Consider the following 20259-nt stretch of genomic DNA (forward strand, 5'->3'; position numbering starts at 1 on the left):
CTCTATTAAATCCCAGTACAGTGGATAATGCTAATCCCTTAAGGGTCATGCAATTAAAGTGTTTCACTAATAAAAGGAAGATCTGTTTTACAGAGATGTAGAGGACAATATTAACCCAAACCCTCTTCTTCTTTCACCAAACTTCTGCTTGCTTTTTGCTTTTAGAATTTAGTCACTTAAAAAAATCAGCTTCCCCTTCTGCTTAATAATATACCTGAGCCAATAACTACATTTTCTGGGAAAAAACTCAACTTTTTGTTTAAAAACTCTACAGTTCAATATGAAACTGTTGCAACGGATTTTTTTCAAACTCTCAGAACAAAAACAATGAGAAGTCTTGTGGCACCTTAGGGTATGTCTACACTAGCCCCCTAGTTCGAACTAGGGTGGCTAATGTAGGCATTCGAACTTGCAAATGAAGCCCGGGATTTAAATATCCCAGGCTTCATTTGCATGTTCCCTGGAGGGCGCCATTTTTAAATGCCCGTAGTTCGAACTACCTGTCCGCGGATACACGCGGCACAGACTAGGTCGTTCGAATTAAAGCTCCTAATTCAAACTACTGCTATTCCTCCTGCAAGGAGGTTTAACGGTAGTTCGAATTAGGAGCTTTAATTCGAACGACCTAGTCCGTGCCGCATGTAGCCACGGGCCGGTAGTTCGAACTACGGGCATTTAAAAATGGCGCCCTCCAGGGAACATGCAAATAAAGCCCGGGATATTTAAATCCCAGGCTTCATTTGCAAGTTCGAATGCCTACATTAGCCACCCTAGTTTGAACTAGGGTGGCAGTGTAGACAAACCCTTATAGATTAACAGATTTATTGAAGCATAAGCTTTCGTGGGCAAAGACGCACTTCGTCTTTGCCCACAAAAACTTATGCTCCAATACATCTGTTAGTGCATGGGTTCTCAAACTGGGGTGTGTGCCCCCCCCGGGGGGGCATGAAGAAATTCCAGGGGGGGCGCGAGGCGCCGCGGCTCCCCCTTCCCCATTAAATGTTGCTGCCCCAGTCAGTTCTTTTCTTTCTTTCTTTTTTTTGCTCAACAAATTTTGCTGCTATTTTTGGGGGAAGGGGATCATGAGGGTTTTTCAATAATCAAAAAGGGGGGCGTGATGCTGAAAAGTTTGGGAACCACTGGTCTATACGGTGCCACAGGACTTCTCATTGTTTTTGCAGATTCAGACTCACACGGCTACCCCTCTGATCATTATCAGAACAAAATGCCTAGACATTTCCAAACTCTTTTTTCCGGCTGAAATGATTTGCTAAATTCAGCCCAAACTCACAACTAGTTTAAACGTGCCCCTCCCCCCAAATGCATTTTATGATGTATTGACTATTTGCCCAGGATTTTCATCCACCTCTTCTTATTAATTGCCATCTCCCTCCCCTCCACCCGATGCATTGCCATTATGGCAATCAGCTCCTTTCCTCTAACACTGCCCTGTTCACGACACTCTGCCACTGTTCATCCCTTTCTCTCTCCCTGCCCCCGACCCCCAGTCCCAATTCCATGCTGCTCAGCCAATGGGTTGAGGAACCAGCCCTTTTTCATCACTACACCCCAGACCTTTTGGGAGTCACCATCGGTACAGCATTCGGTTTCCTCAGCCGTTTCGCCTGGGTCAACTTATATCTACCCTCACCCCTAAGTACCACTTGAATCTTGTGGAGACTCAACCATACATAAGGGTCTACTTTAATCTCTTCAACAGCCTTCCACATTCGCCCAAACTGCTCGCCTGGGCCAAGCAAAGCCCTGGCCTCATCTCAGACACCTTCAGCTAAATGCCCCCAGGGGAACATCTTCAAATACCATTACAAATCGTTGCTGATTCCACATACATTTGTCTCCACTGCTTTAATTTAGCCACTGAGCAATAGGCCAGGTCCTGGCTTATGCGACATCTGCTCCTTTTTGCTACTTTAGCAATGCCACAAAACTGTCTTCCCAGGCGGTGTAGGATTCCCCAGTGTGCAACGGGCGGGGTTGAGCAAAGCAGACTCTCTGTGACCTCCCGGAAAACCAGTTTTCCCAGAGCTGTCGAGGTGGGAGCAGAGGAGAGGCACGTGACCTTCTGTAAAATGTAGAGTAGCCCTGAGGCTGCTCTAATGTACCCTGGACACCAAATCCCCATCAGCCTAAAAGTAGGAGGGGGAAAAGGTGGCACAGAGTCACATTTGCACGTCTGCCCTGGGAACACGCTCTACAGAGCTGGGCCAGACCCACGGCTGGGCCCAGTGCGTTAATATCTGCCATTTATACCATGCAGCCCTCAGTACTTTAAACTTCATTCCACAGGACATTTGGGGGCATCCTCGGTGAGTGACAGGCTATGTCTAGACTGCATTCCTTTCTCGAAAGAGGCATGCCAATGAAGCAGATCGAAAATTCAAATGAAGCATGGATTTACAAATCTCGCGCTCCATTTGCATAATCGCGTCTGAGCACTTTTTCAAAAAAGGGGTTTTCGGGGGGGAAAAAAGCAATCTAGACGTGGTTCTTTCGGGGAAAAAAAAGAACCCTTATTCCTGAAAAAATGAGGTGGACAGGGTTCTTCCGAAAAAGGTTTTTTCCCCCGAAAGAACACCATCTAGACTGCGGGGTTTTTTGTTCCGAAAAACCCTTTTTCGAAAAAGCGCGCTCATGTGATTATGCAAATAAAGTGCCAGATTTGTAAATCCACGCTTCATTTGCATTTTCGATTTCCCTCATTTGCATTCCTCTTTCGAAAGAGGAATGCAGTCTAGATGAGCCCGAAGATGTTAAATAAAAATAACACAACATTGTTTAGTGAATGCGCATGTGCCAGCTACAGGGCTGGCGAGCTTCCCTCCATTAAAAACCTTGCAAGATCTTGTTACAGGGACAGAAAACAGGGAGTTCAATGTGTACATTTGCTGGGATCCAAAGAGAATAGTCTAGAGAGCATGACACCAAAGACATCTTATCATTCACTGACCTCTCACTCGCATTACACCCAGATGGCTGGCAAACAGACCGAAATGCCAGATCCTGGGCTGGCTTCCTAGACCGGCATTGTACTGTCTGACTCTCGTTCAGGGACATTATTCGGGCTGCAATGTGGTGAGTGATAAAAAAAAAGCACTCTGAACATAAATCAGACATTGGTTGCTCTGAAATTTGGCCCAAACCATCCCAGGTAGAAGTTAGGGATAGTCTGAGAAAATGGCTTCATTAAGGGAACAGCCGTACCATGTGCCCTCCCTATTTGCCATACCATGCAAGAGTGTCACCCTCCCATCCCACTGCACGCACGTGCAAAAGTGAACGATGATTGGAAGATACCACTGTAAAGAGCAGGCTGAAATAATGAGAACAATTTATTCGGCAGAAAAGGACCTAGGGATGACAGTTGGATATAAGTCAACAAGGCGCCCTTATAGCCAAGAAGGCTAACGGTCCATGGGGGTGACTTAGGAGGAGCATGGCTAGCAGATCTAGGGAGACAATTATTCCCCTTTCTTCGGCTCTCGTGAGGCCGCATCTGGAGTGTTGCATCCAATTATGCGCACCCCATTACAGAAAAGATTTGGACGCAATGGAGAAAGTCCAGCAGAGGGCAACCAAAAGGATTAGGAATCTGGAGCACATGACTTAGGAGGAGAGGCTGAGGGATTTGGGCTTATTTAGTCTGCAGAAGAGTGAGGGGGGATTTGAGAGCAGCCTGCAACTTCCTGAAGGGAGGTTCCTAAGAGGATGGAGAGAGGCTGTTCTCAGTAGTGACGGATGGCAGAACAAGGAGCCATGGTCTCAAGTTGAAGTGGGGGAGGTCTAGGTTGGATATTAGGAAAAACTATTTCCCTAGGATGGGGCGAAGCACTGGGATGGGTTCCCTAGGGAGGCAGTGGAATCTCCATCCCTAGAGGTTTTTAAGTCCCTGCTTGACAAAGCCCTACCTGGGATGATTGAGTTGGGGTTGGTCCTGCTTTGGGCAGGGGGTTGGACTCGATGCCTCCTCTCCCAGCCTTAGGATTCTTTGATTCTATTCCTTCATCTCCTCCTGCCCATGCTAGCTCTGTTCAATGGATAACTCCACTCCCTTAAATACATCCTAGTAACTGAATGTACACGCTTCCGCATGCACTATCAGCTCTTTGAGGGTGCTGACAGTCTCATATGGTTGTGACTGTACAGTGCTCAGCACAGTGGAGTTCTTGTCCAGGATTATGGTTCCTAGAATACAAGTAATAAATACAGTTCGGAATGTGCTTCCTAGACTTGCCTTACAGAGCTGGGAATTGTCAGGTCTGACTCATGTCACCTGACAGCCCCGCACCCCGTGCAAAGGTTTTGCATGTGTGTCATTCATTTGTTATGGTGCTAAACTGAACAGACAAGCTGGGCAAGGTAGTATTGAGCTCCTCAGAGCTCTTGAAAGAGACCTCACCTCCCTTATTTCCTCACCTCCCTTATTTCTCTCATGTCCTGGCACCAACACAGGTACACCACTGCTGTAAACAGTGACATTCCTGCAAATATTCTCTCATTGGCCATGATTGTACACCCTGAAATAATTGCTTGCAAAGAAAGACTGCTCTTAATTTTAAACATTATAGTGTAGTAGGTCAAATGCATCAAGGCCTTTATGCTGGTTTTCTAGAGGCCCACAGATTAGCAGAACAAACGATCCCTTATCAAACTCTCAAATTCAAACCCACCAATAAAATGCCAGCGTTGGAACAAAACTGTGCTTTCCGGATAATTTTTTAAAATAAATAATGAAAAAGTAAAGAAAAAAAACTTTTATAAAAAAATTAATTGATTTGGAAGAAGCGAAACCTAAAAAAAAAAAAAAAGGTTTATTTTGGGACAGAAACAGACAAATAAGCAGCAGATTTTTTTGAAAAGATGATTTTTTTAAATGCATTGGGTTAGCCACTATTTCTCTAATAATACTCATCTGTGTCTTGTGATCTGGTAATGAGGCCTGGATTCCATATTTCAATAAAAATACCAGTCCAGCCTTTCTGTGCTGACAAGATACAAACTTTAAAGGGCAGTCAGCAGGGAATTTTTATTCAAAAGAGGCACTCGGAGAGAAAAAGTCCAGTCAGACACAGTTCTTTGACTTCATTAACTGGCATAGAGTTATTTGGAGAGGCACTGGATGTTTCAATGAACAGATACTGAACTGGGACGGCAAAGATTAATGCCTGTTTTGTTCACTGCAGAGGTGCACAGAAATGATCATGGAAAACCCATCACATTCCCTTCTCATCAGCTTCTCAGGCCTTCCACACCAGCCAGGTGCATCTTGCCAATAAATATGGCCCAACCCTGTAAGCACTTCTGCACAAGATGAATGTTAACACCGGGTTCAGGGGGGCCTACACGGATCAGTATCCTGTCGCACTCCCCGTCAGTGTCTGGCCCAGCCTAGCAAAACTAATGATCCAACCAGCGGAGCAAATTCTGTGAGGAATCCCGGTCCCGGGGCACCTGAGGCATTGTGGTGCCTATGCTAAGAGGATGAGTCATGTGTTGATATTTAAGCATGTGTTCTGCTGGACCCACATTGTCATCACCTTGCAGGATTGAATCCATAGGTCAACGCACAGCGCCAAAGTGAAATATGTGGCAAAGCTCCAGCCGTGCTCTGTGGGTCCTAAGCTTCCAGGCGGTTATTATGATCCTCCACGCTGCCTTTTGCCTTTTTCTAGAGGCCAGGGTCACACCTTCCTGAGCCGTTCTCATCACTGGCAAAGTCAAAGGATGGTGGGAAGCCCCCTCCGTAATCCCGAGCCTCCTTTTTCCAGGATCAGATGTTTTTAGTGGTGTGGGCAGGATTGGGGAGAACCCGGCCCGCCCACTATTCCAGGTTCTGTCCCAGGGATCCTACGTAGCAGCAACGGACAGAATTTTTCCTCTCGCAGCCTTTTCCCTGGGCCACTTCCCCAAACGCTCCCTTAGCACCTTCTCCCTGGTACACGAGTGAATCTTTCCTTTCTCAGCAGCACACTTCCTCCTCTCAGTCCGTCCCTCTCCTCATTCCCCCTCCCTTACCTGGGGGAAGCCTTTTAAAACAGCCCCACAGGTTTTAACCGGCTACAGGTGTCTGATTCGCCTGCTGCTTCAGGCAAGTTCTTAATTAGCCTCGGGTGCCTGCCTTGATTATGTGGCAGCCGTCTCTGGCAGTTCACTCAGGAAACAAAGAAACAAAAAAACCACTCACTCAGCTCCTAGCATGTCTGCCCTCCACCACGCTAGTGTAGCCAGCCGCCCTGGGTCTGTCACACATACTTAGCTGGAGGGTGTCCCTAGATGACCAGGTTTGGGCTCCTCCAATCCGATAACTGAAAACAAGTATCTGACTCAAGGGTTAACAGGTGGTATCTTTAAGTGACGATACTAAAATGCAGACTCCTGTTCCTTAGGAAGGAGCACACCATCTTCTCACAATCATGATTTGCAATATGTTCCATTACATAACACATTGTCCTTCCCTCCAGCTTTTCCTTTGTGCCTTCTCATAAAGAGTAGTTTTCTCCTGTTTCAAAGGTGGGTTTTTTTTGGAACACTGACTAGGGAAGGGTGAAAGACTCTTCCTCTATCAGTGCAGCGCCCAGTGGGGGCTGGAGAGAGCCTGTCAATTAAGAGGGATTTAAATTAAAAAAGAATTAGCCCACGGAGCAGCAGATGGGGTGAGGGTGGGCTACCGAGAGGAGCAGAGGTGGGTGTCAGAACTGAGCAGACAGGGAGGTAGGAAGGAGAGGCAGCCATATTCGTTGCGCAGACACGAATGCGGAATGTTGGTTCACTAGCCAATCATTTGGCATGAAACAGCGATATGGTTATTAGGCACATTTCTGCACTCTGATTGGCTAATGACCTTCGGCCAGCCAGAGCACAGGGATTTGCATTCAGTGTTTACTGAGCTCTAACCACAGTTCTCAGTCAGGTCAGTTCCGCATCCGCCACAATGCTGGGATTTGTGTAAACGGAGAGAGAATCAGACTGTTAGGACGGGTGATTAACCCAGAGCATCCCGGCACTCTGATGGGTCGAGATAATGCCATTGCAGGACAACACCTTACATTGCTTAGCAATTTTGCGGTGAGAAAAGTTTATGAAAATCAGCAGCTAGGAAAGCCGGATCGTGTTCGTGCGGCTTTGCCACTTACAAGAAAAATCACATTAAATAGATTTTATGTGGACAATCACGAAGTGACTGTGCGCGGCGCAAAGACAGGAATTCAGAAACACGGTACGCCGCTGACAATGGTTGCAGCAACTTTGAAGAGGCTCATCTGTCCATAGATCAAATGCATTCAAAGCTCCCCTGGCCAGATCGACATGAGACATTGCTGGCTGTTCCCCTTCATCAGGGAGCGAGGGGAAAGTGCATTGTGTATTCCTCACTCTGGCTGGGGAGGGCAGGATGGAGGTGAGCTACGTACTTTGCTCTCGCTCCCTGACAGGGACAGGAAGGGGAAGAGCAAGCAGCCCTGGTACGAATCTCGTAGGGGGGAGAGGCTTTGGCGCCCCTACTATCCCCCTACACATACACAGTCCCCTCCCAGAGCCCGTGCTCACCTCACGGCTCTGACTCCTGCACTCCCCCCCCACTCCAAGCACCCTGCCCTGAGCTCCTCCTTAAGGACCTGAGCAATGCTAGTACTAAATATCTGCCTATCAGGGCTTATTATTCAACCACCGGATTTCAAAGTGACCTGGAAGAATAGCAAAATACATTACAAAATGTAATCAGATTCTGAAAGAATAATGGAAACTCGGGATTAAAAACCACGGCAGGTTCTTGGCTGCAGAGAACTAGTGCTTATGGACACCAGGATAGCAGGGAAAACCAAAATGGCATGATAATCCGCTGCTTCGACTCTGAGCAGGCGGTTTGCCAATCCCAGCGAAGAGGGAGTGATAAGATTGCCACAATGATAAGGATCTGTACTGAAATATACCCACTGCTCCACAGCACTGTTGCCTCTTGTGCAGTCGGGCATGAGATGCAAATAAGGTTTCAGAAAAGTGTTTTTTAATCTCTTGAAATGCACAGATATGAACCTCTGGGGACAATTCCTGAGCGAAGTGGATGCACTGTTAATGTAGTTTCCATAGTTCATTTCCGTAACGCAGTGAGCAGAAATCAATGACTTGATTAATAACTTCTTAACGCTGCGCTGGTAAGAGCCCTGATTTGTTGCAGGTTTGAAGGTACAGAGATGGGCAAGAAGTCAAAGAGGGGAAGTAGCCTTCAGATACCCCAGGAAGGCGGGAGTTTGGCCAGTGAACTGGGGGACAGGCGATAGAAAAAGGAGTAGGAAAGAGTGTAGGGCAATAGTGACAGTCTCTTGGGAACAAGCAGATAGTAGATGCTGGATATAAGTTCCCTGAGCTGGAACCCAGGAGTGGATTGGCCCACTCCTAAATCACTTGAGTACTTTTGAAATGTTTTTCCTCTTATCAACTTCAGACCACTTTAATACATTCACAAAACCTGCCACATTGCTTACGTGCAAATCCCCTCTTTTCCAAGGAGACGCTTGCCAGCTGATACTTGCCAAGTCAAAGCGTTTGACTCTCAATTTTCGTTTGTTTGCTTGAAGCTGTTCACATTTATCGATTAATTCAGGGATGGGCAATAATTTTTGGAAATTTTTGAAGTGGCCCTGGGCCGCCCCAGAAGGGGAGGGGCCGCAGGTGGAAGGGGCGGAGCCAGGGCACTTCTGCTTCTTCACCCACAAATCCTGATTTGTCTGGGGGTGAGGGAGTGTGCAAAGTCTTTGCTCCCCTCAGAGAGAACCACTGGCTGTTCCGAATAGCGGGTGGTTCCCTGTAGGCACCCGCACCCCTGACGGTGGGAGGAGACTTCGCATGTTGCCCCCTGCCCCTGGTCAATCAGAGCTTGGGGGAGGGGAAGCACACAAAGTGGCTCTCTCTGTGCCCCGCCCTGCAAGGGAGCGCCATGCTTAGAATCCACCACCAGCTGAGCAGCAGCTGGCAGCTCTTTTTAAGTGCTGAGTCCCTTGCAAGGTGGGAGGAGATTTTGTGCACTCCCCCCGCCCCCAAGCCTTGATTGGCCTGGGGTGGGGAGAGCGTGCCAAGTTTCCTCCTGCCCTGCCCCCATCCTGCAAGGAGCGAGTGGTGCTTAGAAGCGCTGCGCCCTTACAGGGTGGGAGGAGACTTTGCATGCTCCTCCCACCCCCCAGGCTCTGATTGGCCTGGGGCGGGGAGCGTCAGGGCTTCCGCGGGCTGGATCGACCTGCTTGGCGGGCTGGATCCAGCCCGTGGAGGTCCACCCCTGGATTAAACTCTCAACAGTCTTGGCCTGGGCTGTGTCCAGACTCAGGGTTTTTTTCGGGAAAAGTAGCCTTTTCCCGAAAAAACTTCCCCTGCGTCCAGACTCAAGCCGCCTTCTTTCGAAATAATTTCGAAAGAACGCGGCTTTTCTTTCGATGGCGGTAAACCTCGTTTCACGAGGAAGAACGCCTTCTTTCGAAAGTTCCTCTTTCGAAAGAAGGCGTTCTGCAATGTAAATAGGGCTTCCTCGAAAGAGAGCATCCAGACTCACTGGGTGCTCTCTTTCGAAAATGCGGATTGCTCTTTCGAAAGATCCGCCTGCAGTCTAGACGCGATCTTTCGAAAGAGGCTCTTTCGAAAGATGCTTTCGAAAGAGCCTCTTTCGAAAGAAGCCTGCAGTCTAGACATAGCCCTGGTGACTGCAACGTCGGAGAAAAAGAAGGAGAAATCCTGAAGTGCTACTAACAATAGAACGGAAGACAGCTGCTGAAACCCGTGCACGTTTAAGGCACAGGTTTTAAAAACTACAGCTCTCCCTTAGTCAAATGCTTCAATGCGATACTGACAGCCATGACGGCTCTGTGCACAGCCCGATTCTGTGCGGCGCCTCTCATTTCTGACGTTCACCCACACCTCCTCCAGTTGTCAGCCGGTGATCAGACATCAAAAGGCAGCTTGATGGAAACTGCTGTGTGAATAGAGATGTATTCGGGCAGGGACTCAGGAGGGGAAATTCACGCAGCATGCCCAGAGCCCACATTCTTTGGGATGCAGGCTGCTGATTGTGAAATAAAATCGGTGTGAGTGGCCCTCTGTTAAGTCCCATAGAAGTTAGCGGTCAGAGCTGCCCTTGTGCAAATCCAATTGCAGAACCAGGGTTGCGAGAGAACAGAAGAAAGAGCCGTGCAAATAAGCGAGAGCTCAGCACGCAGATTGCTTGTCATTGTTTCAGGAGTGACATTAGCCATCTTGACAGCCTGTACAAATGCACCTTATCCCGTCGCTTGACAGGAGCATTAAAGAGAAAGGAGGGAGGAAACGCTTGTGAGTAACAGTCATAATAGGAAAAACTAGTTAAGTGAAACAAAGCTGGCTTCCAGGGAAAGCAGAAGGACAGATTTTCAAAACGAGGAGAGGAGACTGTGTGCCGATGTTTCTGAGGACCTGTTTTATGCATGCAAATACTTGACCTTTGCGTGAAAGTGTCAGATTTGCAAAACCACTTTGAGTATCTTCAGTCTCTGTTCTAAGATTCCCCTTGGATAAATGACGTCTCCTTTTGGATGTGGTACTATATGCACTTGTAAGTCCTATAATTTAAGTCATTCTGGTAGAAGATTTCCTTCCTACAGCGGCATCATGTTGACAAGTTGTTTTTCATGTTTGTTAGAAAGGTGCAATTTCTCAGTAGTTATTTGCCAATTAATCACCATTCCCCAATGAATAATAATACAGTATACCTGGTTATTTTCTTCTACAGCAATACTCTACTTTCTTCTAAGGCTATTCAGTAACTTAATTACCATTCAGCTTTTACAACGTTTTACATAAAATAATGTTTTATAATCATTTAAATTAAAAGTTCTTTACTGTACTATAGTTACTTCTTTAATAAATGCTGGTGAAATCTATTGGAAAGAGAATCACATTATAAATTCACATAACTCAATTTGCAGAGCCCATCTCATGCATATTAAAAACAAGAGAAGGACTGTGCAGAATAGTAAAATAAAAAAAAAAACATTTGTAGAAAGGAAATATGGCTCATTGGAGCAATATAAATTCACCATAAATTAACAGCAAATCAAGAAATCACCGGCAGTGTATATAGTTTAGAAGATGTCATATTTCAGTTAGTCCTGTAAAGATGAACACATTATTATGCATATTAACGCATAATGAAGTAATAAGCAAAACAGCTTCTGATTTCTAGAATCAATGTAACAATTTCCGAGAGGGTGATTGTGTACTTCATTTGAGACTGAGGCTATGTCTAGACTGCCGGCTTCTTTTGGAAGAAGCTTTTCTTGAAGAGATCTTCCGAAAAAACTTCTTCCAAAAGAGAGCGTTCACACATAAAAAGCACATCGAAAAAGCGATCTGCTTTTTCGAAAGAAAGCATCCACACTGAATGGACGCTCTCTCGCATTTCAGCTGTGATTCCTGTGGACGGAGTAGCCACCAGGGCACCTGTGCTTTTTCCTCTTTCCTCCTCTTTCGAAAGAACTCCCTCTTCCCCGTCTTTTCCGAAAGAGCTCTTTTGGAAAAAGACTTCTTCCTCGTAGAAAGAGGATTACCCCATTATAAATTCACATAACTCAATTTGCAGAGCCCATCTCATGCATATTAAAAACCAGAGAAGGACTGTGAAGAATAGTAAAATAAAAAAAACCATTTGAAGAAAGGAAATATGGTTCATTGGAGTAATATAAATTTACCATAAATTAACAGCAAATCAAGAAATCACCGGCAGTGTATATAGTTTAGAAGATGTCATATTTCAGTTAGTCCTGTAAAGATGAACACATTATTATGCATATTAACGCATAATGAAGTAATAAGCAAAACAGCTTCTGATTTCTAGAATCAATGTAACAATTTCCGAGAGGGTGATTGTGTACTTCATTTGAGACTGAGGCTATGTCTAGACTGCCGGCTTCTTTTGGAAGAAGCTTTTCTTGAAGAGATCTTCCGAAAAAACTTCTTCCAAAAGAGAGCGTTCACACATAAAAAGCACATCGAAAAAGCGATCTGCTTTTTCGAAAGAAAGCATCCACACTGAATGGACGCTCTCTCGCATTTCAGCTGTGATTCCTGTGGACGGAGTAGCCACCAGGGCACCTGTGCTTTTTCCTCTTTCCTCCTCTTTCGAAAGAACTCCCTCTTCCCCGTCTTTTCCGAAAGAGCTCTTTTGGAAAAAGACTTCTTCCTCGTAGAAAGAGGATTACCCCATTATAAATTCACATAACTCAATTTGCAGAGCCCATCTCATGCATATTAAAAACCAGAGAAGGACTGTGAAGAATAGTAAAATAAAAAAAACCATTTGAAGAAAGGAAATATGGTTCATTGGAGTAATATAAATTTACCATAAATTAACAGCAAATCAAGAAATCACCGGCAGTGTATATAGTTTAGAAGATGTCATATTTCAGTTAGTCCTGTAAAGATGACTAACCCCTCTGTTCTTTCGATTTTCTTTTGGAAGAATGTGATTGCAGTGTGGATGTAATTGAAGTTTTTTTTCAGAAAAACAGCTGTTTTTCCGACAAAACTCTGTAGTGTAGACATACCGTGGGTCACATATCCTTCTTGGTTCTTTTATCACCTCAAGATTTCTTGAAGAGAACGGCTGTATAGAAATGCAGTATGACTGTACAAATTCCTAGAGTGTACCTGATTTATATTTTAAAAGTGATGAGTGTGTGCGTGAGGAGGGGGGTGTTCACTTTCACTCAGAGGGGAACAGAATTAGAATCTGTAACAGCAAGTGCATTTTTCAATGTTAACTTTTATTACCTCCCGGGTCTTTCTCTTGTTTAGTATTTGCAGTGTTACTGTAGCTGTGCTGGTCCCAGGGTAGGAGAGAAAGAAGGTGGGTAAGAAAACCTTTTTATTGGACCAATTTCTTTTGGTGCCAAAGGCAGACAAGCTCTTCTTCAGCTCACTGTGGCTCAAAAGCTTGTCTGTGTCTCTTCCACCCACATAAATTGGTCCAATAAAAAGATCTCATAAGAATGGCCAGACTGGGTCAGACCAAAGATCCATCTTGCCCAATGTCCTGTCTGCCGACAGTGGCCAGTGCCAGGTGCCCCAGAGGGAGTGACTAGAACAGGGAATCATCAAGTGATCCCTCTCCGGTCACCCATTTCCAGCCTCTGACAAACACCATTCCTATCCACCCTGGCTAATAAGCATTGATGGACCCAACCACCATGAATTGATCTAGTTCTTTTGCGAACTCTGGTCTTCACTACATCCTGTGTCAAGGAGTTCCACAGATTCCACTGTGCATTGCATGAAGAAATACTTACTTTTGTTTGTTTTAAACCTGCTACCTCACCCACATTCTTCCTCTTATATTTAGGGTAAACATTTTAAAAGCATCTAAGTGAATTAAGGAGCCTAAGTCACATTTTTAAAAGGTACTTGGTGGCAGATTTTAAAATGTACTTAGATGCCTAGAGATGCAGATAGACACCCATCTATCTTAGCACCTAACTTCCATTGAGTTACCTTGTTTAACTGTTTTTGAATATTGCATTTAGGCACCTTTGAAAACCTGGATCTGAGGGGTTTACGTCCCATTGGGATGTAGGCTTCCATGTCACTTCAGTGCTTCTGAAACTGCTACACTTATTGTCCAAATCTTTCTGAAACAGGTGCCTGATCCAAAGCCAATGGTAACCAGTGAGAGTCTACCCACGGATGACAACAGCATTTCAGACCAGGCCCTGAATGTGAGCTGCCAAGGACCAAAAGGGATTACCTGAAAGGGTAGGCAAAGGCTATGTCAATGCTGAGGTCGCTCTCTGACTTGTTCGCACAGTCCACGCTGAGCCGCAGGCCTCCTGAATACCCGCCGCATGTTGCAAAGGCAAAGATGGCAAAAAGCTGTCAAAAACAAATGACATTTCTGTGTTACTGCAGTGACCCAAACACACGTCTCATTGAAGAGGTTTTCTTGCGCCAGAAGTCGCTAGGGTTGCCAGATATCATCACAAAAAATCCCGAACATGGCGGGGGGAGGAGGAGAAGGACAAACGGGAGACCAAACTTCTTAAACCAAAAAAAAAAAAAAAAAAAAGTCACTGCACCTTTAAATTCCCACACTCCCCATTTTTCCTGTCCCTGCCCGGCAGGGGGAAAATGTCCCCACTGGCCTTCCATCCAAGGAAAACAGAAAATATTGGGCATTTTACATGTCTGGTATTTTCTGTTTTTTTTTTTTACCAGACAGAAGGTGCTATTACCAGAAACCGGACACCTGGCAACCCTAGAGATCGCTGTGCAAGTGACCCCCTCAGATTATCAATAATGCAAAGTGGTCAAGAATCAATACTACTCCAAGCTGGGTTTCACACAAACAGACTGGTTAGTCTCAATAGTCATAGGAAGTGAATTTCATAATTAGGAGGCATAATCATAAGCTTCTCTTGTTCTCATTGCCACAAATGACAACCAGACAATGTAGGCCCAAGTTAAAACTAGGAAATGAAGAAAGAATGAAGAGCGACCACGTACAATAGACCCTTTTAAGTATTGCAAGTAAAATCACTGTAAAATGATTCATGTTTGCATATTGCCACAACCTGCAAAATTTATCACATTATCCTTCATCAGTGTTTAATGAAGCCACAGATGACTTTGAATAAAAGACTAACACTATTTATTAGTTTTTTTGAATCATTATTATAATCTTAGATACATATGGAGATGCAATAAATCCGTTCTATGGAAAGCAAAGCAAGTTACAGAATAAATTCAGCAGTCCAACTAGATGTGGGCAAAAGTTAAGGTGTTCAAATCCAGGTCCAATTTCATCTTAGGGTACGTCTACACAGCAGGGTTTAACTCAAAATAAGCTACACAAATGGAGCTATGTCAATTGCGTAGCTTATTTCAAAATTGGAAGCGTCTACACAGCACTTATTTCGAAGTAGAGCTCTCTTCCTCCGACTTCCCTTACTCCTCGTACAATGAGGGTTACAAGAGTTGGAGTAAGCAGTCTTCCAGCTTGACAGTATTTTGACATTATTTCAAAATAGCTGCTTGCTGTGTCGATGCAGACGTTATTTTGAAATAACGGTAGATATTTCAAAATAATGTTGTTGAGTAGACGTACCCTCAGTTCCCAAAGGTGAATGAGCATGGTGGAAGTAGCATTGCTACTTTTTATTCTATTTCACTCCATCTCTGTTTTAAACACAGAAGGCCAAAGTTGGCATGGGATTTGCAATTGGCCATTTAAGATGCTTTGCAAAACCAAAACTTAACATGTCAGGCACTCGATTCTGTATTTGTCCCTTGATTTAAATAAAAAAATCACACGCTAGGCTACTTTTTGCTCTGACTCGCACTGGTGAAAATCTGGAGTAATTCCAGTCTTTTCAATGGACTTACTCCAGATCTATTGTAAATGAGAGTGGAATTTGGCTGCCTAGATCATGTCACAATCATATTACAATTAAATAAATGATGGGCCAGTGACTAAGGATGACTATATGCACAGCACATACATGTCAAGAAAAGCGGAACCTGTCCGTAGGCACTGAAAACACAGTGGGCAGCAAGAGGAAAAATAAATGTGATGAAGAATTAGAGAACGACTGTTGCATTAAAGACATAGACACAGAAAACCAGACCATACGTAACCCCAGTCAGTGCTCTCACTATCAGCAGTGTGCCTTCGATCCACCAGGCTCTCCAATTCACGGCACAATTCCAGCCAAACTGGGAGTTTCATCATCTGTATATTTTTGCCACCTGTTGCCAGGTTACCTGGCCTATTCTTGAGTATTTGCAATGGAAAAAGCTTTCTGCTAGTGCAAGACGATTTGCCAGGGTGACTCAGAACAAAGCCACACCCTAGTGTTTGTATGGGCACTTGAGACTGTGCGGGAAGGGAGCGCTCAACAGAAGAGGAACAGCACGCGGAGCCGAACAAAGCCGACACTTTGGAGAGACCGGCTATTAGACAGGTGAATATTTTGGCCTTTTCCCCACGTAAGTAATATTTTGTGCTTAATGGCAGGGAAGAGATGGGTCTTTGTAACAAGGCAGTAAGGACAACTCCTTGCAATTGATTGTGTCAGTGGAGTGAAGGCGCCTTAAGATGGTTAGAGGTGGGATGGGGATCCTGACCCATTCCCCCAGCCATTTTCTTTGGATCTAGCCTCTCCTCCTCTCTTTTCTCCATTTTAGGGCCAACGTGTCACTCCTACAGCAGGAAAGAGGAGGGTGGGCTCTGGGGCCCCAGCTTAAGAGAAACAAAATGAGCAATGGCACCTGAGCATGGCTTGAGGAGGGGACTGCAGAAGGCCTCCACATCGCTCTCGTTCCCTGCCCTCATCACCATGGAGACGGGGGTAGACTCCAGTTCCATTTTGGAGATCCCTGTTAGGACCTACGCAGCCACTTCAGACTGACAGGAACCCGACCCCTCTGGGTCCCCCGCAGATGTGTGGGTGACACGTGGGCCCCCGCCTGCATGGAGTCAGGCCAAGTCGTGTAGAACCAGGCCTCCAGCACGGAGAGGGCCAAAACTGTCTTGCCACGGGCGCCATGAAAAGGGAGGAAATGGGAACACTTCAGCAGCTAGTCAAAGGGCCACAAGCCCATCGCCTGGAGAAATAAATTCAGGCCAAATTGGGGACATTTGGGTTTGATTAGATGTTATTTATAATACGTCTCTGAGTACGGTTCCATCGATGGCTACGTGCCTAGATGGGGAGGGACCCAACCCCACGCTCTGGGTGTCCTTAGACCTCTGACTCCCTGAAGCTGGGATTGGACAACGGGGGATGGCTCACACGATATTTGCCCTGTTCTGAACGTCTGGCACTGAAGACAGGATCCTGGGCTAGGTGGCCCATTGATCTGATCCAGCGTGGCCCTTTTGATGGGCTATCTGTGTGGGATGGGATGGGCCTTGGGCCGAGCAGAGGGGAGCTGGCAGCCAGAATTATTTAAGCTTAATTCCAACGTGGACACAAGAACAAACGGATATAAGCTGGCTAGTAGGAAGTTTAGACTTGAGATTAGACGAAGGTTTCTAACCATTAGAGGAGTGAGGTTCTGGAACGGCCTTCCAAGGGAAGTAGTGGGGGCAAAAGATCTATCTGGCTTCAGGATTAAACTAGATGGGTTTATGAAGGGGATGGCTTGATGAGATAACATGATCTTGGTAACTAATTGACCATTCGTTATCAGTGGGAAATAGGTCAATGGAGGGATGATAGGAGTTACTATAGAGAACTTTCTGGGTGTCTGGCTGGTGAGTCTTGCCCATATGCTCAGGGTTTAGCTGATCGCCATATTTGGGGTCGGGAAGGAATTTTCCTCCAGGGTAGATTGGCAGAGGCCCTGGAGGTTTTTCGCCTTCCTCTGTAGCATGGGGCACAGATCACAGCTGGAGGATTCTCTGCATCTTGGAGTCTTCAAAGTATTTGAAGGCTTCAATATCTGAGATATAGGTGAGAGGATTATTTTAGGAGGGGTGGGTGAGATTCTGTGGCCTGCACTGTGCAGGGGGTCAGACTAGATGATCATAATGGTCCCTTCTGACCTTAAAGTCTATGAGTCTATGAGTTCCGCACTCCCAGAATGAGCACAGTCTCAGGCAGGAAGAGAGGGGCTGGGAGCAGGCAGCCCGAAGCGCTCCAGCGGTGATTAAAACGCCTGGGGCTCAGGGCCTTTTTGAATCGCCAGGCTCCGGAGCAGTTGCTCCTTAGTTCCCCCTGTCGGCAGACTTGGCCCAGCAGAGTTTGGCCTCCCAACAAACCCAGCATGAAGATGAAGGGTTACCATTCTTAGTCTCCAATGCGGAGAGTTTGCATTGTTCATCTGCACAGTACAACAGAGCCCCGACTGCAGTCCTAGCATTCTATGATTCTACACTGGAAGGGATCTCGAGAGGCCATCAAGTCCAGTCCCCTGCCCTTGTGGCAGGACTGAGCACCATCTAGATCATCCCTGAGAGACGTCTGTCTAACCTGCTCTTACATATCTCCGGAGATGGAGATTCCACAACCGTAGCTCTTTAGAGTCTTTAGGCTCTATCGCCACAGAAATAATAAATAAGACGTGACTCCCTCATGGCAGAGTCCCTACAGCACACACGCCTGCTTAAATCCTAATGGGATTTCAGTCAGTGAAGGGTGGGCGCTGAAAGGAAAATCTATACGGTGCGAGGATGACCAATAACTTCCGGAACACCTGAAAATCCCGGTTCTTGGTGATTTTAGCCCGGATCAAAGAAAGAGTTTAAAGCCAAAATGAGCAGAAAAATCAGAGGGCACGCCAGGAAATTTGCAATAGCCATTGTTGGAATGGAGTCTTGACCTCTGTGTCACTGGAGTGAAGGGGGATGAGATAGATTCTCTTTGCGCCAACATGATGGCCGCCATCTTGATTGTCCCCACAGAGACTGAACAAGGGGGTTTCTGAACTAAACCCGTGAACTGCTATAATTTGAGCTAAAGACACAAGGCTTCCTAGCTGGGCTTGTACCATAACACTTATCCATAGGTATCCCAATGCTAGCATACTATGTCTTCTCTTTTCCCACCATCTTACTGAGTATTTGTTAAGTGCTGACAAGGTCCTTGGCACTATACAAGATCCAAATGACAGACAGGCCCTACTCCAAAAGCTTGAAAGCAGCAGAAGATAAGTTCCCAGGCCCTTTTGAAAACCACATTCGACATCTGCCTACATCTACTGGCACCGGAAATATCTTTAAAAATCTGCCCCTTAGCTCCCCGTCTGCAAAAGAGGGATAACAGCCCCTCCCTAACTTGAAAGGTTGTTATGAAAATAAATATATTAAAAAGAGCCTGAGATGCTCTGATACTGAACTAATGGGGCCAGACCAGTACCGTTAACGAGTGGATACTTTTGAAAGAATATTATTTATTCACTTTCTTTTGGGCAGAGCCTAGAAATTTACCTCTGCTATGATGTCTACAGATATGCTAATATTGAACGAGTACTGCTGACTATACATTAGCATGTTCCACCATTATCTTTCCATCTCTCCCCGCTTCAGTTCTCTTACCCCAGTTATGCCTTGACATAAGATCATATGTGCTTCGGGGCAGAAACAGTCTTTCTTTTTTGTTAGTTAAAGGCCTGGAAAGCACCTCGTACAATGTAGCCCTGATACGGATCTCCAGCTGCCACTGTGTTTTGAATAATGAACAACAGTAATAGAAAGGAATAATACAACATTTACTAACTCAATTTTTAAATGTCAGGGCTAACTAAAAACCCAAGCAGGTAAAAGCTGAGATTTGCTGTGCGTTAGCTGGTTAAATATTTATCCTGAAAATGTGGCGACTGTAAGTCAAATAACAGGCCTTCCTCATGAATAAGGCTCCAACCTTTCCTTTGTAAATAGGAGTTATTCTGCACTTGGAGCTAATTAAATTCCCCACAGAATAGCAATGAAAATTGGTATTAATCATTATGCTTTAATTCGCCAGGCAAAGTCATAAAACAATAGATTTAAGGAGATTGGGAAATACCGGAGCTGAGCAGCTTTCTGGCCTAATTAACGGGGTTTCGAATGCAAGAGTTTTGCGGCTATGCGGGGAGCTACAAAGATGAATAGACCACAATAAGTAAAGAGGGAGCTCCAGGAGAGCAGGAAGAGATAACCCTTCTATAAATAGACAGTAGCATCTCCATTTCACAGGCAGTTGGGCTGCTCTGTATTTGGGGCCTGGGCACATTCAAGGTGTATCTGTTTTGCTAAAGCTTTGCAGGATCGTATACATCTGTGCCATTTAAATGGAAGGAGCCCCTTTTAGTCAAGGGGTAAATTGATGACAGTGTATCAGTATCACCAAGGGGAGGAAATATCAAATGGGTTCTTCAGTGTAACAGACAAAATGTCTAACACAAGCCAATGGCTGGAAAGTGAAGCTAGATGAAGTCAGACTGGAAATAAGGCATATTTTTAATTGAGGGTAATTACACATTGGAGCAATGCTTTCCCCTGGATAGGACAAAATCATAGAACACTAGAACTGGAAGGAACCTTGAGAGGTCCTTAGGTCTAATCCTCTGCACTCTTAGTAGTATTAAGGACCATCTCCATCCCTGACAGATGTGGGTCTAACCTGCTCTTAAATATCTCAAGTGACGGAGATTCCACAACCTCCCGGGGCAATTTATTCCAGAGCTTCACCACCTTGACACGCAGGAAGTTTTTCCTCATGTCTAATCTAAACCTCCCTTGCTGCAATTTAA

General features: G+C 45.4%; 1 protein-coding gene across 3 annotated transcripts in view; it reads right to left on the minus strand.

The window, feature by feature from the left end:
- The window catches only part of SYNPR (synaptoporin), a 231170-nt gene that overhangs the window by 40508 nt on the left and 170403 nt on the right, over window positions 1-20259 (minus strand). For all 3 annotated transcript variants that reach the window (XM_075938487.2, XM_075938486.2, XM_075938488.2), the window contains one exon: window positions 13775-13899. In XM_075938487.2, the coding sequence (XP_075794602.1) occupies window positions 13775-13899 (125 nt within the window). The remainder of the gene's footprint in view (window positions 1-13774; window positions 13900-20259) is intronic.

Source organism: Pelodiscus sinensis, chromosome 11 (genome assembly GCF_052426305.1).
Source record: "Pelodiscus sinensis isolate ZL-2025 chromosome 11, ASM5242630v1, whole genome shotgun sequence".
Classification (NCBI taxonomy): domain Eukaryota; kingdom Metazoa; phylum Chordata; order Testudines; family Trionychidae; genus Pelodiscus; species Pelodiscus sinensis.